General features: G+C 40.8%; 1 protein-coding gene across 9 annotated transcripts in view; it reads right to left on the reverse strand.

Annotated features, from left to right (window-relative positions):
• Not3 (CCR4-associated factor Not3) overlaps positions 1 to 26,054 on the reverse strand; it is a 77,858-nt gene that overhangs the window by 35,626 nt on the left and 16,178 nt on the right. For 4 of the 9 annotated variants that reach the window (XM_076187244.1, XM_076186879.1, XM_076187155.1 and 1 more), the window contains exons 5-7: positions 14,050 to 14,187; positions 11,313 to 11,426; positions 2,507 to 2,680 (exon numbers count right to left, since the gene is read on the reverse strand). In XM_076187244.1, the coding sequence (XP_076043359.1) occupies positions 2,507 to 2,680; positions 11,313 to 11,426; positions 14,050 to 14,187 (426 nt within the window). The remainder of the gene's footprint in view (positions 1 to 2,506; positions 2,681 to 11,312; positions 11,427 to 14,049; positions 14,188 to 26,054) is intronic. The other 5 variants (XM_076187488.1, XM_076187336.1, XM_076186973.1 and 2 more) reach the window with 4 other exon arrangements.

The following is a 26,054-nucleotide window of genomic DNA, read 5'->3' on the forward strand; positions in this document are numbered from 1 at the left end:
ATGAGGGAGGGAAGAGGGTGGAGGGGAGAGGAGGGGAGTAGTGTGTGATAGGGATGGAATGGGTGGAAGTGGTTTTTATGTCTTTGTTTTGGGGCTACCTCCTTTATATGGGGGAAAAAAGCCTTTGGTATATGTATGAATGTATGTATGTATATATCTATATATATATATATATATATGTATATAAAAAAGAGGCATAAAATCCATTCCCACCCATTCTATCCCCACATACTCCACTCCCACTCATACCCTCTCTCCCTCTTATTTTGCCTCCTCCTGGATGGGTCATCCCTGCATCTTGCCCCTGCCCTGAGTCAGAAGCAATGTAGCAAGACACAGCACATCTACAGCAAGGCTGCTTCATTTAATCAGTAACCCCCTTTTCTCTACCCCCTCATGCAGAAAAAGAGAAGACCGGGAGAAATCCCTTTGGACTGCATCAGAATGTCATCACACATACCCCCCCCCCATCCCCTACTCACTCCATTCCATGCATCACATCATCATCCATATACAATCATTGACTGGTCACCTCTATCTTCTGTCTTCTCCCTTCCTTCCTCAACAGACATTACCCTCTTTCCCAATGCATCTTTTACCTCACCCATCCCTCTCATCCTTGGTTGCCCCCTTATGTTCACTCCTTCCACCTCTTTCTTCACTTGTTCTTCCATGTGTCCAACTATCCCAATATTCTTTCATCAACCATATCTCCCAACACCCTTTCCACCACTGTTCTCCTCCTTTCTCACTCTATCCTGTCTATTCCCCTCTTTCCCAATGCCTCTTTGACCTCATCCATCCATCTCATCCTTGGTTGCCCCCTCATATTCACTCCTTCCACAGCTCTTTTACTAATCTTTCTTCACTCATTCTTTCCATGTGTCCAAACAATCCCAATACTCTTTTATCAACACTATCTCCAAACTCCCTTTCCACCCATGCTCTCCTCTCCACCTCTTTTCTCACTCTATCCAGCTTAACTCCTACCATACTTCTCAGGCATTTCATCTCAAACACATTCAAACTCCTCTTCTCTATGTTCCATGTTTCTGCCCCACACAGTGCTGTTGGCACACTCACTCCTTCATACAATCTCCTCTCAGCATCCATTCCCAAATGTCTATTTCTCATTACACTTTTTAATCCTCCAAGGCATTTACTTGCTTCTCTCAATCTATATTCTATCTCCACCTGCACTCCTCCCTTTCCCGCCACATTCGCACCCAAGTATCAGCTATTCACTTCCCCCAGTTCCTCTCTCTTAATACTCATTTCCAGTTTGCTGCCACATTCTCCCCTTGTGCATCTCATCACCTTACTTTTACCCACATTTATCTTGAAATTCTTTTTTTCTTTTTGCACACCTTCCTAATTCACTAACTTCCTTATTCCCTCCTCGATCCTGCCACAAACACAATGTCATCAATAAACAGCAACTGATTTCTCTCCTATTTTTCTCCATTTTCTTTAACACTCTCCAATCCCTAACCCATTACCTTTGCTTTACCTCTCGCACCACCCCATCCATTTATAAATTGAACAGCCAATGCAACATAATACATCCCTGGGAAAGTCCCACCTTTACCATGCACACTTTCACATTTCTAATTCTAACACAGGCTCTACTACTCTCGTAAAAACTCTTGACTGCTCTTAACAGCTTTCCTCCTATCCCATATATCTGTAATACCTCCCACAGTGCCTTCCTGTCTACCCTGTCATAAGCCTTTTCCAAATCCATAAAGGCCCACAAAACATCCTTACCTTTTCCTAAAGCTTTCTCACACATCTGCCTTACCACAAAAATCTGATACACAAAACCCCTACCTGTCCTAAACCCAGAGTGATGAATGGAGAACACAGTGACCCTTTAGGTAATGCAAGCAACTCAATTAAGAGATAACACTCCCACTAGGTTGGACTTGTTACTTACCAGAGCCATATATCATTGACTGAAATAATTTTCATCTTAAAAAAAACTGTCCCAGTAACTCTTGGATTTCACTTAATAAAAAAAAAAAAAGAAAAAAAAAAAAAAAAAAAAAAAAAAAAAGCCAAGGAATGGATCATATGGGTAATGCAGACAAAACTTTGAGGAGGCTGACTTGCAAAAATTCTTTGAAGGATGCACACACACACACACACACATTTCTCTTGACTCAGTTGTAAAAATGGAGCTTGGGTACTTCAACCTGTACATACATGGTAGTAAAAGATTTAAACTACAGAACTTACACAACTTTATCGATTAACTCAGAAAACATGGAAGTAATCAGGTTATAAAACCACTCTAGGACAATTTCCAAAACAGAATAGAATTAATTACTAAAAAGACTGATCTACAATGACTGCAAAACTGCCTTGAATGTAGTATGTTTTGCACTTAAAACACTAAATACAGAGACGATGGGTATGCAGACTATCTAAAGGCATCAAACAACTAGTTAAAAACTACAAGACAGACAGTACACTCAGACAAGAATAAAAAGAGAGTTGCACATACAATGTATACCTCGTCTGACGAAGACCCTGGCCCCTTGCTTCTCTTTCTGTCTTGAGTAGTGGCATCACTGTGGTCATTGGAATGATTGGTGGCAGGACTGGGGGCTGGAGAAGACCCACATGCCGACGAAGGGGTGGAGCCATCCGTACTGTCATGGCTGCTCCCGAAGTTAGACTGGGGAAGGGTCAAACAAAAAAACATCAATGTCTGGAGGAATAATGGCTTATCAAGGATCAGTCAAACATTGTAATATGTGCACAAGTAAATCTATATAGGCCAATATAATCCAACTGAATAAAGGGTGTGAACAACAAAGTCTTTAAACATTTTTCCTGCAACATGTTTAGGCTCAAGTATTGTGAAAATGAAAAAGAAAATAGAGAAAAAATCCTGGCTACATGTTGTACACAACTCTTAAATCTCTTGCTGGTTAAATGAACACAACCCATCACACAAAAGAAAATTAATATATGGATAAATACATCAATACATTCCCTAACTCTAATCTTTACATATCACAAAAACTACTGGATCTACTTTTTTCATACATTTGAATTCAAAAGTTGTTTTCTATACTCAAAAAATTAACACTGTCTAGCTATATATATTTTCTATCACAATAAAATAAAAATACATTATGATATTGCAAAAGAATATCTATTTCCTATTCCTCCTCACAAAGCACAAACTGATAGCAATGCAGTGAGGCACAGCACTTATATTGCAGGGTTCAGCAAGTGAAGGTTGTTTACCCCCTTCCTCATTCACTCGAAATAGTTTACAAAACATATGAGAACATCCCTATGAGCTATGTCATCCTTTCGCCCATTCAGAGTCTCCTGTCATGATCTTCCATCTTTTAAACTTTCTCTTCCCAGCTCATGACATTTCTTGTGTATCCAAGGCCCTATTCACCCTACCACACACTTCTTTCTTGGTCTTCCCCTACTGTTGTCTCTGTTGGCTTCAATCTTCACTCCTTTTATTTGGTTTTCCTCACTCATTCTTTTATCATGCCTAAACCATCCTTTCTATCCAAATTCTTGGCATTTCCTCCACTTCTCTCACTCTGTTCATTCTTGTAACACCTATCATATTTCTCAAATACTTCATATAGAAAACATTCAGAATTCTTTTCTTCTTCACTAATACTTCACTTCCCTTCCATGTAATTGTTGGCAGTTTCCCTAATTAGGGGGAAGAAGCCTTTGGCAGCTTCTCTAATTAGGGGGAAGAAGCCTTTGGTATACATAGATCCATATAATACTGTGGGTACAATCACTGTATTCATCCCCAAACATCTACTATTATGAATCCAAAGTAACATTTTTCATTCCATCCCCATATTCACTTGCCTCCTTTACTCTATATTCACCCTTATGTCCACTATTCATTGTCACATGTAGCCCCATATATTAAAAAATAATTCTTCCCATCTACCATCTTTCATGTTCACATCCAACCTGACATCATCAGTCCTTGTGCATCTTATTAATTTACTTTTGTTGACGCTTTCTCCTCTCAAACTCAAGTCCCCATTTGCTTCAGTACCTCTTCAAAACAAGTCACAAGCGAAGCATCACTGGCAAACATACATTGACTAACCTTTGACATCTCCCTACTCTCATCCACCAATTAAATGTCTGCCTGGTACCTCCCTTACCACCTGACCCATACACACATTGAACAACCATGGCACCACTACATACCTCTACCACAGCCCCACATTCACCTCAAATTTCATTCACTCTCTTCATCCCAAGAACAAGTGGTCTGTTACAAGAATCTTTCCAGAAGACTTCCTAAATGAGTAAGCATTTCATTCATGTATTTGACGATACGTATATACCGAAAGACCTTTTCCTCCTTAAAAAAGTGGTGGTATCATATCCTAGGAAGGCACCACTCTATTTATGGTCTTCAGTCTGTCAAACCAATGCTCCTGATCTTCCTCACAGGAGGCTCATGGCTCCAAGGAAACAAGCCACAGTCAATGGTTCAGTCTATAGGTCACTTTCTGGTCTTAAACCTGGTGGATGTCAATTCAACGATACTATCTCATAAATGAACAGCCACTGCGTTTCAAGATTTGTATAGCACATTATACACAAGCAAGAAAAGAATAACAGCCCTTTATCTCCTGAGATAAAATAAAAGACCGGGGCCAAAAGAAACCTGCAAGCATGAGAAAGCAGGAAAGCATGGATTGTTTACAATACTCTCTGGTCACATTAGCAATGAGTATCTTATGATGAAAGCATAGGTTCATAACAAATATGTTCTGTACAAAATACAATATAATTACAAATGAATGAAAAACGTATCTGCAAATCACAACTCCCTAGAAATTTGTATAATCAGGTGTATGAGTTCATATCAATTGAGTAATCAAGAACAGTATGCTAATATACGAATCCATATTCACTGCGAACAAACATTGCAAGATGCTATGGTATGTAATCTGCTATAAATCACATGACACCAGTTGAGCAAACTTCACATTATAGTAATTAAGCTTTTAAAGCATTCAATAAAATCAGCAGCACTAGACTTTTTTTCCCTTTCATACCAATTTCTTTAGATCAGACAGAAAAACACTCTTCAAAAACAACCAAATCATTTCCCCACTGAAAGTAGAGCAGAGAAAATTCAGCTGAAGAAACTCGCATATGAAACCCATTCCTGGAAATCAATATGTATTTGCTTGTATCTTTTGATACTAAAAGCCAATATATCTTGGTTGCTCATCTGAAACATGTAATAAAATTTTGGCCTATATTGAAACTATTCGATGAGTTCTGGTCAGTAAGTAGTGTTCAGTATTACAGGAAAACATATTGATAATTCATATGAAAATATGCAACTTCTTGTTGATACTTTAACGCTGTGAAAATTGAAGCATTGCACTCGAGCACCTGCAGTTATCTGAGCCAAAATTTGAATTTGTAGTCCTCTATCTTTATCCATCAGCAGGTGACTTCTGACACACTGAAAATCATAGTTTAGGGTGAAAATTATAATCTAACAATCACGAAATAGTTTTCAAATACAGTCGTACCTCGGTACTCGACCATAATCCGTTCTGAGGTGGTGGTCGAGCACCGATTTGTTCGAACACCGAAACCAATTTTCCCCTTATCACTGTCTTTCTTTGGACCCATTATTAAGGGCTAGAGCAACACGAAAAAGTTTAAATCTGGGAAGAAATACTCGAACAAACTGCGTACGTCTTACTCCGCTGGCGGTCTGAGTCGAACTGACGCTTACCCGCTGTTCGAGCTAGTCGAGTACCGAAAATCTGTTCGAGGTCCGATGCATTTTCTACTCGAATTTTTTGGTCGAGCACCGATTTGGTCGAGTATAGAGGCGGTCGAGTACCGAGGTACGACTGTACTCATATGTAATAAGCAAGGAAAAAAATAATAATTAAATGAAAATCCCAATGCCAATGCAGCCAGCCATTTGCAATATAAGGAGAAAATGTTTCTATTTCTCTGCAATTTTGTTGCTTCAACCAAGAGAAAATATTAAAAAATAACAATAAAAAATATTTTGTCTCAAGATGTTTACCATATCTTCCCACGTATAATGAGGTATCGACAGCCACATTTCTAAATTGTTCTAATTTGCAATCACCTACCACCAAGTTTTATGGACTTGTAACTTCATAATTGAATGTGCATAACTTCTCAATCTGTTGGGATCTTATGGAATTAAATATTCACACACACTAACAACTGGTTTCAATTTTCAAATCCAAAAAGATTAAAAAATACAAATCCAAAAACCCCTAACACTTTTACAGCTACACATGACTCATAATGACTGGTTTTATTTAGCTGATGAAAATATAAATAAATAAATAAATAAATAACAATAAATAAATAAATAAATTACATAAAAATAAATAAATATATAAATAGAATAAAAAACCTGTGCAATGAATGGGTTAGTAATGTGGACTGGGTCAGCCCCATTATGCAACAAGGTTTCAAATATGGCTGAGCCTTCAGATGTTGGATAATGTTGCATTTAAGATGATGGTTATCTTCCATAGTCTGTGACTGAGTAGGACTGTCATTGAACATAATAGTTTCAATTTCCAAGATCTCGCATATATATTTTGATTTAAATATCCGATTTTTTTTTATTCAAAATTAAAACAAAATATATATATATATGTTATGCATTCATAGTAGGAGTGCATTTTTTCTTTCAGTATCACATAATTGCCAGTAAACCTGATAATGGCAATCTCTTGCTATAGAAAATACAAACTTTTTGTTCTTTTTATGCATTATATAAAGTCATTTACTTTGACAAGGCCCTTAACTATTCATAATAAACAATGCAATATTATAATAAGTCTAAAGTAATTACAATCTCACATTCATCTGATAAGGACTGATGACGGGTACCTGCAAGTAGGTGGTCTTAGCAGGTGGTCATTAGAGGAAATTATATTCCTGCTAGCTATCTTCAAAACCCAAACCTTCATCTTTAAGTATAGCTCTAAGGGTTTGACATAGTTTCTGATACACAATTCATAAACATTCCCTCTACCCTTCAGTACTATGCTTATATTCTCTAATAACCTCCATATCTCTCCATTTTTCCATGCCACTCTTGCTCTCACTGCTCTTTCCATTTCAGCTCTAGAGTCCAATGCATTTTCTCATCTATATACCAAGGGCTTCTTCCCCTTTATAAGGCATGCACACCACTCCCACCCACTCCACAACCACCTTGTGGATGAAGGGTCATCCCAGTCTCCTACCCACTGCCCAAGTCAGAAGCAACACAGCATATCCATAGCAGGGCTGCTTCACTTATGCAGGAACCCCATACCCTCATGTTAAAAAAAGAAAGAAGCCAGCAAGAAATCCCTTCAAGCTGTGTCAAAATATCATCCATACACAACCATCCTCTACTCACTCCTATCCCCTGCCTTCTTTCTTCCTTGCTCAACAGTCATTCCCCTCTAGCTCAAAGCCCCTTTCACCCTATCCATCTCATCCAGATAACATAAACTTCTATTTTTCCTTCAGCAGTTATCAGTCCTCTATCCCCTACCTCTTGTTATTTCCCTCTCTTTTGCAAGATAGTCACCGAAATGTCACCTCACTTACATTTCTTAGTCCTTAGTATCTTAAGTGACATCACTTGCTACATACATACATACATATACCAAGGCTTTTTCCCCCTTCCAAGGGAGGTAGCCAAAAAGGGAAAGGCATAAAAACACTCCCACCCATTTCATCCCTAAATACACTCCACACCCTCCCTCTCATCTGAGCACCTCCTGGATGACGGGTCATCCCTGCACCCTGCCCACCGCCCTGGGTCAGAAGCAGTGTCGCAAGACACAGCACATCCACAGCAAGGCCGCTTCATTTAATCGGCGACCCCCCTCTCCGTCCCCCCTTGCATATAAGGAGAGGACGGGGAGAAATAGGGAATAAAAAAAACTTGCTACATGCTATGCACAATATTGAATTTACTCCTATTCCTCACCCACAATACCCACATGGTCTTAAATGTATATTGAGGTTAATATCCTTTCCAATTACCATTATTTTTGTTTTCTCCAAGTTTACTTTTAATCCACTAGTTTCCATTCCTTTTCTCCATCTCTCAAACAATTCCAACACTTCCTGCTTTGATTCTATCAATACTAACTCTTCTTAGAAGTCCATTTCTGGTCTCTAGCTGTCTCATCCATCATAACAAAGAACAGTAACTGACTTACAGATCCTTAACATATACCCACTATTCTGTTGTTTATCCTGTTTTCTCCTCACCCATTAAAAATAACTTGAGAAGCACACAAGATAATCCTTTAGGAATATATCACCCCTTCCACCATTCACAATCTCCATTCATTACTATCTTTTGCACTCATTCTTCATTGTTTGACAGTTATTCTGCACATAATCAAAGCCCCCTCCACTTCATCCATATCCTTTATTCTCAGTCTTCCTCATATGTTCACTCCATATATTTCTGCTTTCAACACTGTTATTAGTCTTACATTGTTCTTTCCATATGCTCAAACTTCACCCGAGTACCCTCAGCACTTTGTACATACATATACCAACAGCTTTTTCCACTTACAAGGGAGGTAGCTAATGTCAAAAGCATAAATCCACTCCCACCCATTTCATCCCCACATACTCCACTTCCATTCATCACCCCTTCCTCCCTCTTTTCTTGGCTCCTGGATGCCTGGTCACCCCTGCATCACACCCACTGCCATGGGTCAGAAGCAGTGCAGCAAGACAGCACATTCACAGCAAGGCTGCTTCATTTAATTGCCGACCCCTCCCCCCACTCTCCGTCCCCTCACACAGAAAAAGGGATGGGGAGAAATCCTTTCAGGTTGCATCAAAATATCATTCACACATACTCCCTCACCAATCCACCCCCTACTCCCTGCCATGCATCACAGCATCATCCATACACAACCATTCTCCACTCACCCCTATCTTCTGTCTTCTCCCTCCCTTCCTCAACAGACATCCCCCTCTTTCCCAATGCCCCTTTTACTCCATCCATCTCGTTCTTGGTTGCTGCCTCATGTTCACTTCCTCCACCTTTGCCTTTCACACCTCTTTTTACAGCAGTTTGTAAATTGAGATAATTCAATAACAAGTTAGATGTGGTTTCCCTTTAGTTTTGGAGCAAAAACAAACCAATAGCTATAATCTTCCCACGCCCAGTCATCATTATATCTACCAATGAACTTCTTTAACTACTTCTATGGTGCATTATAAAGAACTTGTTGTACAAGTTGGATAATTTCATCCTGCTGGGGACAGGACCCCAAGCTGAATGGAGTTTCAAGTGATGAATGCCCGTCAGGCCTGGCTCAGCCCCCTGGGTAAATATCCATCCAATATTTGCCACACTAACTTCTATCTAGTGCACCACAATCATATATCTGAAAAATGTTCAGTCTAGCTATATTGAAATAAAACACCAAGTGAGGACGGAGTCTTTATTAGTATATTTCAATTGTTACAGCTTTTTCAAGTACATAGTTGTAATACACATGACTGAGAACAGGGAGGGGGGGGGGTGTCACTGAATACTTGAGAAAGATTAAGAAGGTGGACCAATGTCTGGGAACAGGAAAGGCTAAGGATAAGATGGGACAATTGATTGGGTGAAGGACATTAACTCACAACTGAGGAACAAAAAGGAAGGAGAAAATATGAAGGGTGAGCAATTGTCTACTGAGTTGCCCTCCTACCTCCCTCAGTAGACAATCATTCACCCTTCTTATTCTCTTCTTCCTTTTTGTTCATCAGTTGTAAGCTAATGTCCTTCATTCAGTCAATTGTTCCATCTTATCCTTAACCTTTCCTTCCTGTTGCAGACATTTGGTCCACTTTCTTCTTAACCTTTGCTAGTATTCAGTGACCCCCCCAATTTCTCTTATTTAATTTCAGTCATGTGTATTATGACTATGTACTTGAAAAAGCTGTAACAATTGAAATGTCACACTAATAAAGGTTCCGTCCTCACATGGTGTTTATTCTGATAGACTTGTCGGTAACTGCCACTTTTATACACCGTCTAGTTGTGCTTTTCTTGGTACAATACTGCATGATCCAGAATGAACAATCAAGGCCTCTTACAAGTCAATTATCTTGTATGATTAATTCTTCCTGCTAGTCCAAGCAAAGAACAAAGCTCAATTTCCATTTACTTTCAACAAACACAAAAAAGCACTCGTGATCAAAATCCAATATGAGAAATACTGTTATGCATTTCATTTAATCATTACTTGAGTAACAGCAGGTGTTGCCAAACTAGAATAAAATAATAACAATATCCGTAATAATAATTACATAGATAAAATCTTACCTTACAGCTCTCTCAAGAGAACGAGTTTGAATATAATGAAATCTAAAGAAAGTAAATGGTCTATTAACCTATTTTTGACAAAAAATAATTTGTATAAAATCAATGCTAAATTAACATAATAGTCTTCACCTAAATTTCATGTAATCAACAGTCATGGACCTCTATCATTTTTATCCTTACACCCTATGCTGCAGTGTGCCTTACCAAAGAACTGTTCATGCACATGTGATAGTTCTTATTAAATAAAATGCCAATTAAATTATTCCATGCATTATTACTGAGCACAAATGTTTTGTAAGCCTATACACATACTTGTAAGGGATAAAACTTTCACTTTACCCACTGCACAGTATGATAGGAGTCCATTATCAGTATGCTCTCTAGAAAAGCATCAAGAAGTACATTGGAGTAAGGAAGAGGGTGAGGGGGTCAGCAGGAAAAAAAAAAAAAAGTGCTGGAAGCATCAAAACTTGCTGACTTGAACCCAACCCCACAGTGTTTTCTGGGGATTCTAAGATCATGTCAAATGCTCATGGGTACGAAGAAAGGTGAAGCTTTCTTTCATATTCAATTTTCATGCTAATTCTTCCAGATTTTAATAAAAAAAAATTATTGTTCAAATTTGGAATTTTTGTGTAGATAGCTGCAATAGGGGATCTGACTTTTGCTAGGATCGCCACTGCATAGGGATTAAAGTGCGCAATTCTTTCTAAAGCAGTGCCTCATAGGCTGAAAAAAATCAGTCACTGTTGTCTGTCTTTAAAGAACGTATTGGCATGCAAAAAAAAAAAAATAATAATAATAAATAAATAAATAAATAAAATAAAAAATAAATAAATAAAAATAATAAAAATAAAAATAAATAAATATAAATAAAAAATAAAAAAATAAAATAAAAACAAAAACAGAAAACAAAACAAAATAAATATGTACTTACCATCCTCTTTGTGCGGTACAGCTTTGAAAGTGTGTGGTCAGCTGCTGCCTCCGCCTCTACCATCCCCTCTGCTTTGCCCTCCTCACCACCACCGTCACTCATTTCTTCAACTGTCTGTTGGTATTACTTATCACTGTAACCACCTTATATATCATTGTCATAAAATATTTCCTCTGCATCATTCAACTTTTTCAAAGCTTCTTGTATTTTCCAAGGGGAAAGGGGCTATTTACATCCCCTTGTATGTTATCTAGCCCACAATCTTGCTCCACTTGCGTCCTCCTTGGTAACTGACGTTTTAGCGATGTTTTACAAGATTTGGACATTGATAAGAGATACCCATGGACTCTTGGCCCAAATTAACACTTACAGAAGTTGGCTATGCATTCAAATCATTTGTTCTCCTTGGTCATTGATCTCTGTGCAATGTTTTGGCATTAACAATATCTTTGGCCTTGTGGACATAAATGACATTTACTGAAACTAGCTGGGCATTCAAAGAGAGATAGAGAACTTCATCTCTTGCTCATGACACTTTGATCTCTTTTCTATCTTACCTCAACCTCATGAAAGGTGAGAACAGTTTTTGGCCTGATGTTCAAAATGGAAAAGGTTTCCCTCAAATACCATATAATGGCTCGCGATAACTAAATAATAGTTGACACTACAAGCAACTTCTGCCAACTCAATGATATGCAAGAATATCCAACATTTTCTCAAATAGCAGCAAGATGTCAAAGAAAAACTTAATGAAGTTGACACATAGTGTGGAAGCATCTGTGGCAAGTGCTGTAGATTTAGATTGACAAAAATGTCAAAGATAATGTGCATGAAATGTATAGATGTGTGTATCTGTGGTATGTGCACAGTACAAATAGTTTTTGAAGTGCAAATATTCAGGGCTCAAAGATTAGGAAGAGCATTTAAGGCTTGTGGTGCAGATGGAATTCAATCCCAAAAGTCATTTGCCCATATCATGACTGAGGATCAATGGCAACAGCCTTCATCATAACTTTTTTGGTCTCTGGTGCTTGTGAAATGTGTGGCACATCTACTGTCTTATCATGCTAATTGAATATCAGTGGTATTTAAAGCATCACTACCAATCAAGAAATATCCACTGTATAATGACTGCTTTACATACAGCAGTCAGAATAAATAAAAATGTCCCAATCCAAGATAAATACATACCAAAATCATTTCTTTACAACCCAGATGACAGTATTTGTTCACCCCTTGGTCTATATCATCATTATAAGTTTCCTTCAACTAATATTGCTTTGCATTTCTTACATTGTCTGGTAACAAATAAATTGAATAAAAATGTGAAAAAATAAAGGAAAAAAGTCCCTTTAACATAACAGTTGGAAAATATTGGCCTGATATCAAAGCAAATGCACCTATTAATACATACTAAACTCCTTCACATTGTTCAAAATATATAAAACATGTATCAACTTGTAAGAACTGTACTTGGACTATATAAGGTGTACAGTGGAGTTCAGATACCATGATAACGTTTTATCTATTGTGACAATTCCTGAGTTATGCCCACACAATATGTGCAGGCATTCCGCATAACACAGTTGGAGTTTAGTATGGCATAAGTCATATGTCTTGCACAACAAGAAAGGAAGTAATCATGAATCAGTATGGACAAAACCATACATCATCATCATTATGACCACTTACACTGAACCACATTCAATTAGGCATTTCTCCTCATATACTCAACATGCCATATCATATGAAAAGGTCCTGCTTTAGCAATAGCACTTAAAAGTAAATAAAAGAGTAATTATCAGCATTTTGCACTGGTGTAGTCCCAAATTTATATAAGCAAACCCTTTCCCCTTGTAATACTGTTCATAAACATTGTTTGATTATATTCTTAGAGGACCTGGGATAATGGGAGTCCTAGTTGATCAATACCCAGGTTTTCTCCACCCATGTCTGCCAAATAAAATCATCTGTCATAAGACATTACAAAAAAGTACTAGGGGCTTCATCAGGTCAAGCAAGTTTGACCCAATTACCTCAACCTAAGATGATTTTCTTCAAGTTTGTGCAAAATAATTGCATTTAGCTGAGCAGATCCTCAAGGCTTGAGAGGTTAAAATCAACCTGAATGACAGATTTACCTGAGAAGACAACATCAGTATATTTGTTCTTGCTAATGCACTTTGTGACAAACCCATGGACTGAAAGGATTAATTCACAAATAGTAGCATACCAGAGGATCCCATAAGACCAAATAGCAACATCTAAAGCACAATAGATAAATAAATAAAATAAATATTAATAAATAAATTAAACAAAACTGTTACAAATCAGGTACACATGCTACTACTTTAGTTCTACCTTCCCCAAAGCTTAATATTATATGACCATACATTCTTCTTTGAGTGCATAAATATCAGACCTTAAAGGATGCGTTACTACCTCAGGCAAAATGCTGATAATTCTCTATGTAACTTATATCAATATTCCCCCCACTTCTAACATGAACAATGCAACTTACTTGACAATCCAGTAAAGTTTATTGCTATAAAGTGAATCAACTGCTCTCCAACTCTGACATGAGGTTAAGGCAAACATGCACACCGGCTTGGTGAGTGTAATTTCACGTACAACTTGCCAAGCTTTAGTCTGCACATTTCCCTCGCACCTGGTATCAGTGTAGCCGAGCATCAAAGTTTGAGTTGGCTTCTAAAAACTACCCAAAACAGTATCTTACTTTGCCTACAGTTATGTCAGGTGTTGGATAGTCCAGATCCTCCATGTCAATCTCATCGTACAGACCATCATTTTCTATGAAGTCCGGCTCCGTCGACGATTCAATGTAATACTCAATGTCATCTTTTATTTTCTTTATCTACAAAGAAAAATTATTACCATTGAGTCAAGTTACATAATAATAAAAAATCTACTTCACTAATATATCAACACAAGCACAAGCATATACATAAATGAAAGACACTAGATAGATGAGTGGAAGATGAGATCTGAAAGGAAAAAAATGAGAACAGAGCAAAGGCTGGGTAGAAAATAAAGACTTCATTGTATATCTTCCCCTGAAATTCCCTCCTCCATTTCTGCTTTCTGCACACTTTTTGATAGTCGTTCTTAACTTGCTATTTTTATAGGCCCAAATCACCCGACATTCTTTGTTCAACCCTATCTGCCAGTTCTCTTAATATTCCTATTTTCCACCCCATATATTTCTCATTCTAACCATCCTCATATCCCCAACCATACTTCTTGAACACTTTATATCAAACATGTGGGTGCAATCACTTTTACATAATCTTTTCTTTGCTTTTCTTGTTTCCAGGGATGACCCGTCATCCAGGAGGTGCCAAGATAAGAGGGAGGGAAGAGGGTGGAGGGGTGTGGTGTACACATGTACCCCACAAGTATGCTTGCTGGTGCAAATCAATGCATGTAGTGTTGTTGTTGTTGTCGTTCCCTAGACTGTCTGTCCGAGCAGTCCCGTCTCCCCAAGGAAGGCCACAGCCGAAACTGGGTTTTCCCACAAATCCTTTATAGAGTGTATGTTGTGTTGTTTGCGTGCATAATTGTGTATAATGCAGTCTTCCATTATGTGTTGTATAGCATAGGGTGAAGTGTTACATCCTGGGCAGTTCTCTGCAATACGGTTATCCAATCTCTTCTGGTAATTTAAAAGGGCTGGTTGTTGGCTGCATCGAAGTCTGGCCAAGTGGACTCTGTTCTTTCGGGGGTGAGAGGATTCAGAAGGGTAGATAGTAGTGTTGTATGGTAGTCTGACCTAACTAGACGTTTGAAGGCAAGGATGGGTCAGCCCAATTAGGTCGCGTCTGGTCAAGGCGTCATATCAGGCCTTGGTATATATACCGCCTCCACTCACTCACTCAGTCATCCAGATTCTCACACTGTATTATACTCGGACAGTTGAGTCATACCTCTGTACACGTGCTGCTAGCTGCTAGACCTTCGCATTCAGTCCCCCATGGGAGGGGGGTGGGGGGATGATAATGCCATGTCAGTCTTTAGGCTAACGCACCAGTAACCACCTGAATAAAGCATTTAAGCCATACTCAGTGTCAATCCCCCCCCCACCCCCCACCCCCAGCACCAAAGTCCAGTAACATATACTAGTATGTTACAATGGTGACCCTGGGAGTTTTGACGTGAGTGCACCCAGCCGACCCTGGACCATCAATAAGCTTTGTAACTCCAACCCTGCATTGATGTCACAATCATTACAGATCAACATCACAATTGCCGTAGCTGGATGTCACGATTCAACATTGATTGACATCACAATCGCCGTAGCTCGATGTCATGATCAATGCAGATCGAAGTTCACTACACTAGGGATGTCACTGCTACCATCATTGTTGTCTGCGCTGCCCCCAGGGGGTTCTCGCCTCCATTGATGTCATTCATGGCCGCCTCACAGCTGATATCGCTACCACCGACATCAACTGCTTCTGACATCACCCCTTCCAATGTCACTGCTTCCGACATCTCCGCCACCGTCTGTACCAGTGTTGCCTCTCCACGCTTTGCAGGGGAAGGAGAGTAACGTGGTGTACCCATGTATCCCACAAGTATGCTTGCTGGTGCAAATTGATGCATGTAGTGTTGTATGGTAGTCTGACCTGACTCAACACTTGAAGGCTAGGATGGGTCACCCCAATTAGGTCACGTCTGTCCAAGGCATCTGATCGGGCCTGGGCCCTGAGCAGGCAGGGCATTCACTAACTCAGTCATCCAGATTCTCACACTATGCCATACCCGGACAGTTGAGCCATACCTCTGTACTGCTAAGCCTTTGCATTCAGTCTCCTGCGGGTGGGGTGGGGGGTATACCACACCATGTCAATCCTTAGGCCAATACACCAGTAACCACCTGAATAAAGTGCTTAAGCCACACACAGTGTCAATCTCTCCCTTCGTCACTAGTCTAGTAACTTTATGTTATAGGGGAGTGGATATGTTAGCGATGGAATGGGTGGGAGTGGTTTTATGCCTGTTTTTTGGCTACCTCCCTTATAAGGAGGGAAAAAGCCTTTGGTATACATATGTACCTTTATTCTGACTCAGCCATAAGTGTGGTGTCATTTGCAAACAAATGGATCACCTCCCACTCCCCTCCACTCTCACTAGTTTCAAACAGCTGCCCAACCCTTGCATTTCCCTCACTCACCACCCCCATCCATATACATATTGAACATACATACATATACTAAAGGCTTTTCTCCCTTACAAAGGAAGTAGCCAAAAAAAAAACATATGCCAAAGGCATTTTTTCCCCTTACACAGGGTGTAGCCAAAAAGAAAAAGGCATAGAAACCACTCCCACCCATTCCAGCCCCTACATACTCCACTCCCCTCCACCCTCCCTCTCATCTTGGCACCTCCTGGATGACAGGTCATCCCTGCTTCCTGTCCACTTCACTGCTCTTAGCAGCTTTCCTCCTATCCCATATATCTGGAATACCTCCCACAGTGCCTTCCTGTCTACCCTGTTGTAAGCCTTTTCCATACAAACATACATATATCAAAGGCTTTTTCCCCCTTAGAAGGGAGGTAGCCAAAAAACAAAGGGATAAAACCATCCCCACCCATTCCATCCCTAATACACCCCACTCCCTGCCACCCTCTACCCTCCCTCTTATCTTGGCACTTCCTGGATGACAGGTCATCCCTGCATCTTGTCCAATGCCCTGGGTCAGAGGCAGTGTTGCAAGACACAGCACATCCACAACAAGGCCGCTTCATTAAACCAGCGACCCCCTCTCTACGTCCCCTCCTGCAGAAAAGGAGAAGACAGGGAGAAATCCCTTCAGGCTGCATCAAATTTTTCTCATACACACTACCTCTCCCCCATCCATTCCACCTCATGCATCACATCATCCATTTTCCATTCACCCCTGTTTTCTGTCCTCTCCCATCCTTCCTCAACAGACCCCCTCTTCCCCAAAGGCCCTTTCACCCCATCCATCCAACTCATCCTAGGTCGCCCCTTCATGTTCACTCCCTCCACATCTGCTTTCCATATCTTTTTTACTATTCTTTCTTCACTTATTCTTATCATGTGTCCAAACCATCCTAATACTCTTTCATCCACCCTATCTCCCAACTCCCTTACTACCCCTGTTCTCCTCTTCACCTCCTCATTTCTCACTCTACCAGCCTCATAACCCACATCATACTTCTCAGACACCTCATCTCAAACTCCTTCTCTCTTCCTCTCTTATGTTCCATGTTTCTGCCCCATACAGTGCTGTTGGCACAATCACTCCTTCATATAGTCTCCTCTTAGCATCCATTCCCAGATGTCTATTTCTCATTACACTTTTTAATCCACCAAGGCATTTACTTGCTTCTCTCAATCTACATTCTACCTCCACTCCTCCCTTTCCTGCCACATTCACACCCAAGTATCTAAAACTATCCACTTCCTCCAGTCACTCTCCCTTAATGCTCACTTCCAGTCTGCTGCCACTTTCACCCCTTGTACATCTTATCACCTTACTTTTACCCACATTTATCTTCAACTTTCTTCTTTCACACACCTTCCCAAACTCTGTCACCAACTTCCTCAATCCCTCCTCTGATCCTGCCACAAGCACAGTGTTGTCTGCAAACAGCTGGTTCACCTCCCACTTTTCTCCATTTTCTTTAACCATCTCCAATCCCTGACCCACTACCCTTGCATTTACCTCTCACACCACCCCATCCATGTATAAGTTGAACAGCCAGGGTGACATAACACATCCCTGACGAAGTCCCACCTTTACCTCAAACCACTCACTCTCTCCATTTCTAATCCTGACATGCTCTACTACTCTCTTAAAAACTCTTGACATCTCCTAGTAGCTTTCCTCCTATCCCGTATATCTGCAAAACCTCTCACAGTGCCTTTCTGTCTTCCCTGTCATAAGCCTTTTCCAGATCCATAAAAGCCCAAAAAACATCCTTACCTTTTCCTATAGCTTTCTCACATATGTCTTACCACAAAAATCTGATCTAAGCAACCTCTACCTGTCCTAAATCTACACTGTTCCTCACCAATTACTCCCTGTTCCTCTCCTAATCCTCTCAATCAAGATCTTACCATATGCCTTTCCAACTACACTTAACAAGTTAATCCCTCTGAAAGTACTACATTCACACTTGTCCCCTTTTCCCTTGTAGAGTGGAACTATACAGGCACTCCTCCAGTCCTCCTGCACTCTACCCTCTCTCCAACAAACATTAACCTCACCAGCCAGTCAACCATCACTGTACCTCCTTTTTTCAGACATTCTGCATGGCATCTATCCAGACCAGGAGCCTTACCTGCTTTCATCATCTTAACAACTGCCTTCACTTCATCCTTCCCTATTTCTCCTCCATTTTCCTCACTCATCATGGTCTTTCTCTTAGCACTTTCCACTGCCACTATGTTACCATCCCTATTCTCATTCACATTTAGCAACTCCCTAAAATACTCTACCCATATTCCTCTTACTGCCTTCTCTTCCATTATCATCTCTCTATCTGCACCTTTTACCTTTTCTTCTCTACTTGATTTGCCTCTTCTTCCTCTCTTAATTTCTTTCCAAAACATCTTTTTATTACTTTCAAAATTTTCTGTCATACTCTTACCCCATTTCACATCTGCTCTCCTCTTTGCTTCCTTTACCTTATGCTTTACTTCTCTTCTCTTTCTTTGTACCTCTCATATGACTCCCTCGTCCTATTTTGTAACCAATCTGTGAAAGCTCGCTTCTTCTCTTCTACAACCTTCTTTGTTTCCTCATCCCACCACTCACTTGCCTTCCTTCTATTTCCTCCCATCCTCCTTGTTCCACACACCATCTTTGCACACTTAGTGACTCCCTCTTTGAGCCATCCCCATTCCTCCCACTCCTCTCAGCTTCTTCTTGTACTCCTCCTTTTCCTTCTCATTTAAAGAGTTCACTCTAAGCACCTCCCTACCTTTTGTCCTTTTCCTCTTTCTCCATCTATCCTCCACTCTCAACTTACCTTCCACCAAAAAATTATCTGATATTCTTCCACTCTCTCCCCTTAGAACATGTACATCCTTAACTCTTCCTATTATAGTCCTATCTACCACTACATAGTCCATTAGCGCTCTATCTACCACCCTTCCATCCACCACCCTCTCCCATGTGTACTTATGCTTGACAAGCTGATCCCTCTGAAACTACTACACTCACACTTGTCCCCCTTTCCCTTGTACAGCAGAACTATACAGGCACTCCTCCAGTCCTCTACTCTCTCTTAAACAAACATTAAATAACCTTACCAGCAAGCAAAAAAGCAAAGGCATAAAAACCACTCCCACCCATTCCATCCCCACATACTCCATTCCTATCCACCCCCCTTGCTCCCTCTTATTTTGGCTCCTCCTGGATGAAGGGTCATCCCTGCATCTTGTCCACTGCCCTAGGTCAGAGGCAGTGTTGCAAGACAGCACATCCACAGCAAGGCTGCTTCATTAAATCAGCAACTCTCTTCACCATCCCCTCATGCAGAAATGGAGAAGATGGGGAGAAATCCCTTCGGGCTGCATCAATTTATTTTTCACACATACTCCCTCACCCCCAATCCTCAACCCACTCCCCTCCATGCATCACAGCATCATCCATACACAACCATTTTCCATTCACCCCCTCATGTTCACTCCTTCCAACTCTGCCTTCTACACCTCTTTTACTAATCTTTCTTTGCTCATTCTTTCCATGTGTCCAAACCATCCCAATACTCTTTTATCAACCCTATCTCTCATGATGTCTGGGGTATTGGCTGCTTGTTATTGTGGCAAAGTAGCATGCAGTTGATACTTTAGGGTCTATATGGGGTGCCCCTATGGACCAGAGCCACACATCATTTTGTCTATGACAAAGGAAAACTCTGTTCATAGAGAAATGCTGACACTTTTATACTACGACTGTCCCTACGTTATGCTGTCCCCCAACCCCTTGTTGCTGTCCTGTACCATTTCTCTGAGTATTCTTTTTTCTGTGGTGGAGGAAAAGAACACTGCCACCAAGTATTCCCACTTGGATCGTAAGAGGCTAGAAGAAAGGGACGGGGAGTGGGACTAGGCATCCTTCTCCTTGTAGCCCCACAGGGGACGTTCCTAAAAGAAAAAGTAAAGGCATAAGAGGGTCTGGGAGTTTTCTGACCAGCACCCTAAGGTTTGGGTCTTTTAATGTGCATGGATGTGGTACAGATGAGAGTAAAAGGGGAGAGATAGGTAGTATGTTTGTGAGAAGAAAGATGGATGTGTTGGGTTTGAGTGAAACTAAGTTGAAAGGGAAGGGTGAGTGTAAGTTTGGGAGTGTAAGTGGGAGGTTATCAGGAGTGAAGAGAGGGTGAGGGAGGGAAGGGGTGGCTATTCTAGTAAGTGAAGAGATAGGTAAATGTGTAGTGGAGTAAAAGGAGGTTTCCTCAAGGATAATGTGGATGAAGGTGAAACTGGGAAAGTACATATGGGCCTGGCAGTGAGAAGAGTGTAGAAGAAAGGGAGGCCTTTTGGATAGATCTAAATGAGTGCATAGAGGATTTAGGGAGAAATGTCAATGTAATAGTACTGGGAGACCTTAATGCTAGGGTAGGAAATGGTCCAATTGATGGAGTGGTTGGGAAATGTGGAGTCCCAGGAAAGAATCGTAGTGGAGAGTTGATGGTGGAAATGTGTCTAGAGAGTTGTTGATAGCAAATAGTGTTTCGGAAGAAAGTCAAGCATAAGTACACATGGGAGAGGGTGGTGGAGGGAAGGGTGGTAGATAGAGCGTTAATGGATTATGTAGTGGTAAATAGGATTATGATAGGAAGAGTTAAGGATGTACATGTGCTAAGGGGAGAGGGTGGGGGAATATCAGATAATTTTTTGGTGGAAGGTAAGTTGAGAGTGGAGGATAGATGGAGAAAGAGGAAAGGGACAAAAGGTAGGGAGGTTCTTAAAGTGAACTCTTTGAATGAAGAGGAAAAGGAGAAGGAGTACAAAAAGAAGCTGAAGGAGGAGTGGGAGGGAGTGAAGGATAGAGTAAAGCTAGGTGTGGAGGAGGAATGGGGATGGTTCAAGGAGGGAGTCACAAAGTGTGCAAAGATGGTGTGTGGAACAAGAAGGATGGGAGGAAATAGAAGGAAGGGTAGTGAATGGTGGGATGAGGAAACAAAGAAGGTTGTAGAAGAGAAGCGAGCTTTCACAGATTGGTTACAAAATAGGATGAGGGAGTCTTATGATAGGCACAAAGAAAAGAAAAGAGAAGTAAAGCAAAAGGTAAAGGTTGCAAAGAGGAGAGCAGATGTGAAATGGGGTAAGAGTATGACAGAAAATTTTGAAAGTAATAAAAAGATGTTTTGGAAAGAAATTAAGAGAGGAAGAGGAGGCGAATCAAGTAGAGAAGAAAAGGTAAAAGGTGCAGATAGAGAGATGATAATGGAAGAGAAGGCAGTAAGAGGAAGATGGGCAGAATATTTTTGGGAGTTGCTAAATGTGAAGGATGATAGGGAGGGAAAGATAGCTGCAGTGGGAAATGCTAAGAAAATTACCATGATGAGTGAGGAAAATGGAGGAGAAATAAGGAGGGATGAAGTGAAGGCAGTTGTTAAGATGATGAAAGCAGGTAATGTACCTGGTCTGCATGGATGCCACGCAGAGTGTCTAAAAAAAGGAGGTACAGTGATGGTTGACTGGCTGGTGAGGTTAATTAATGTTTGCTGGAGAGAGGGTAGAGTGCAGGAGGACTGGAGGAGTGCCTGTATAGTTCCTCTTTACAAGGGAAAAGGGGACAAGTGTGAATGTAGTAGTTTCAGAGGGATTAGCTTGTTAAGTGTAGTTGGGAAGGCTTATGGGAGGATCTTGACTGAGAGGATTAGGAGAGGAACAGAGGGAGTAATTGGTGAGGAACAGTGTGGATTTAGGATGGGTAGAGGTTGTGTAGATCAGATCTTTGTGGTAAGACAGATATGTGAGAAAGCTATAGGAAAGGGGAAGGATGTTTTTTGGGCTTTTATGGATCTGGAAAGGCTTACAATAGGGTAGACAGAAAGGCACTGTGGGAGGTTATGCAGATATACGGGATAGGAGGAAAGCTTCTGGGAGCTGTCAAGAGTTTTTATGAGAGTAGTAGAGCTTGTGTCAGGATTAGAAATGGAGAGAATGAGTGGTTCGAGGTAAAGGTGGGACTGGCTGTTCAACTTATACATGGATGGGGTAGTGCGAGAGGTAAATGCAAGGGTAGTGGGTCAGGGATTGGAGATGATTACAGAAAATGGAGAAAAGTGGGAGGTGAGCCAGCTGTTGTTTGCTGACGACACTGCCCTTGTGGCAGGATCGGAGGAGGGATTGAGGAAGTTGGTGGCAGAGTTTGGGAAAGTATGTGATAGAAGAAAGCTAAAGATAAATGTGGGTAAAAGTAAGGTGATGAGATGTACAAGGGGTGAAAGTGGCAGTTGGCAGTAGACTGGAAGTGAGCATTAAGGGAGAGTGACTGGAGGAAGTGGATAGTTTTAGATACTTGGGTGTGAATGTGGCAGGAAAAGGTGGAGTGAAGGTGGAGGTAGAATGTAGATTGAGAGAAGCGAGTAAATGCCTTGGTGGATTGAAGAGTGTAATGAGGAAGAGACATTTGGGAATGGATGCTAAGAGGAGAATGTATGAAGGAGTGATTGTGCCAACAGCACTGTATGGGGCACAAACATGGAACATAAGAGAGGAAGAGAGAAGGAGTTTGAATGTGTTTGAGATGAGGTGTCTGAGAAGTATGATGGGGGTTACTAGGCTAGATAGAGTGAGAAATGAGGTGAGGAGGAGAACAGGGGTGGAAAGGGAGTTGGGAGATAGGGTTGATGAAAGAATATTAGGATGGTTTGGACATATGGAAAGAATGAGTGAAGAAAGACTAGTAAAAGAGGTATGGAAGGCAGATGTGGAGGGAGTGAACATGAGGGGACGTCCTAGGATGAGGTGGATGGATGGGGTGAAAGGGGCTTTGGGGAAGAGGGGAATGTCTGTTGGGGAAGGACGGTAGAGGACAGAAGACAGGGGTGAATGGAGAATGATTGTATATGGATGATGTTGTGATGCATGAGGTGGAATGGGCGGGGGGATGGGGGGGTGAGGTAGTATGTGTGAGCAAAATTTGACGCAGCCCGAAGGGATTTCTCCCCGTCTTCTCCTTTTATGCAATGGGGGGACGGAGAGGGAGGGTCGCCGATTTAATGAAGCGGCCTTGCTGTGGATGTGCTGTGTCTTGCGACACTGCTTCTGACCCAGGGCAGTGGACAAGGTGCAGGGATGACCCGTCATCCAGGAGGTGCTAAGAAAAGAGGGAGGATGGAGGGATGTGGAGTGTATTCAGGGATGGAATGGGTGGGAATGATTTTATGCCTTTTCCTTTTTGGCTACCTCCCTTGTAAGGGGGAAAAAGCCTTGGTATATGTATGTATCTCTCAACTCCCTTTCCACCCCCATTCTCCTCCTCACCTACTTGTTTCTCTCTATCCAGCCTTGTAACCCCTATCATACTGCTCTGGCACCTATCTCAAACACATTCAAACTCCTCTCTTATGTTCCATGTTTCTGCCCCATACAGTGTTGTCAGCACAATCACTCCTTCATACAATCTCCTCTTAGCATCCATTCCCAAATGTTTATTTCTCACTACACTTTTTAATCCTCCAAGGCATTTCCTTGCTTTTCTCAATCTATGTTCTACCTCCATTCCTCCCTTTCCCACCACATTTGTACCAAATGATCTAAAACTATCCACATCCTCCAGTCTTTCTCCCTTAAGGGGGCCGTCGCGATGAATTTCCGAAAAAAAATTCCCTGTCATCTAGTGGCCTTTGGCAAGCCAGTCCTGAAATATTTCAGCGAAATACCAAAAAATAAACGAGTTATGGCTATTTTTCTGAACCCCCCCACTTCCCAGTACACCTTCGCTGCGCATATATTAGACTAAGTTATTTCATCGCAATAAAAATGGCACAAATGTGATGTATTTTGTTATTCACTAATATAGACTAGCTGGAAACTTATCCTACATGTGCTGATAGCACTTCGCACTCGTGAGTAAACCGAGAGAATTATTGTGAGTAGGAGGAGAAAGCGAATTGTCGCTCCTTGGAGAACTTTTATTTACTTTTATTTGAAGCTATAATCATTTCAAGAATGCCTAAACATTCGAAGAAGAAACGTGCGTTTCATGAAAGCTAAGAAACTGAATCAAATTATTGAGTGTGTACTTCTGCCTCGGCTATTACTGGATATGACTCATAGCAGTGCTGCTGCGCGCGCCTGGGCTTGGTTACGCTGACCGCGCATTATCGCACTCCTCTATCCCTCCATATCCTCTTTTCTCAAATGATGTCACCGCAAACATCGAGCATGCATGATATACCATCACGTGCCTCTTCAAATGAAACGCTCAGAGTGCTTTTCGTCTTCTTTCTCACTTGGTTGGAGGCAATCCCATCATTACAAAAGCACTTGAGGAACAAGACAAAGACACAGAACGGAAAGGGACACCAAAGACCAGAAAGAGGAAGAGAAAACTATTGTTCAGCTCCGATTTCCAGCCGGGAGCTTTCTAGTAAGCGAACCTGGCGACAATGAGGGAGGTGGTGCCTCCTGAAACCCTCGCCTTCTGAGCTGCTAATACCTCGTAAAAGGGGGGACCAGGTACCAGCTACACTTTATAATAACATGTGAATGACATAGAATGCATGAAGATTGTCGCAGAGAAAAAAAAAAAAAAAAAAATCTAAAAGAAATATATAAAAAAAAATGCAGGGAAATGTATTTTGAACTTCAAAGCTCAATATCTCAAAACTACCCTTTTCTCTACATTTTTTCTATCTCCTCCATAACTACTTGGCCGATTTTAATGGGGTTTGGATCATTTGAAAGCTGAATAAATTTGCAAACTTTTTATCGTGGGGTTTTTCATTTTTTGTGATAGAAGTCGATATATTGTATTTAAAAAAAAATGACATCATTAAAAAAAAAAATTCTTTCTCCTAAACTAAGAGGAAATTCCAAAAACTGTACGATAATTTTTTAGGTATTGCTATAGAGCATTTGTGGTATTTTTTTCAGCATGCTCAGTCAATGGATAAATGAGGAGATAGAAAGTTTGTAATTGGTCAAAAAACGGTTTTTTATTAATAACTTCATTGTTTTTCAACCAAATGATATGAAAATTGGTGAACATCTCAGTATATGTATATATAACATATTAAAAATTCGCAAAATTCCGATCATAATTGACGAAGTTCGTTTTCGAGCGCGACAGCCCCCTTAATGCTCACTTCCAGTCTGCTGCCACTTTCTCCCCTTGTACATCTCATCACCTTACTTTTACCCACATTTATCTTCTACTCTCTTCTTTTGCACATCTTTCCAGACCCTGTCACTAACTTCCTCAATCCCTCCTCTGATTCTGCCACAAGCAGTGTCATCAGCAAACAAGAACTGGCTTATCTCCACTTTTCTCCATTTTCTTTAACCATCTCCAATCCCCGACCCATTACCATTGCATTTACCTCTCGCAACCATGGTAATATTACACAACCCTGTTGCAGCACCACCTTCATTTCACCTAGTATGGAGTATAAGAGAGTATAAGACAGTAACAGGCATTAATAGGACAAATGGATGAGAGGAGGGAGAAATGAGGGATGAGAGGACAAGATAAAGTGTGAGGGGGAAGACAAATGTGATAAAGTTAG

This window comes from Oratosquilla oratoria, chromosome 1 (genome assembly GCF_046742065.1).
Source record: "Oratosquilla oratoria isolate Oo_2021 chromosome 1, ASM4674206v1, whole genome shotgun sequence".
NCBI classification, from domain to species: Eukaryota; Metazoa; Arthropoda; class Malacostraca; order Stomatopoda; family Squillidae; genus Oratosquilla; species Oratosquilla oratoria.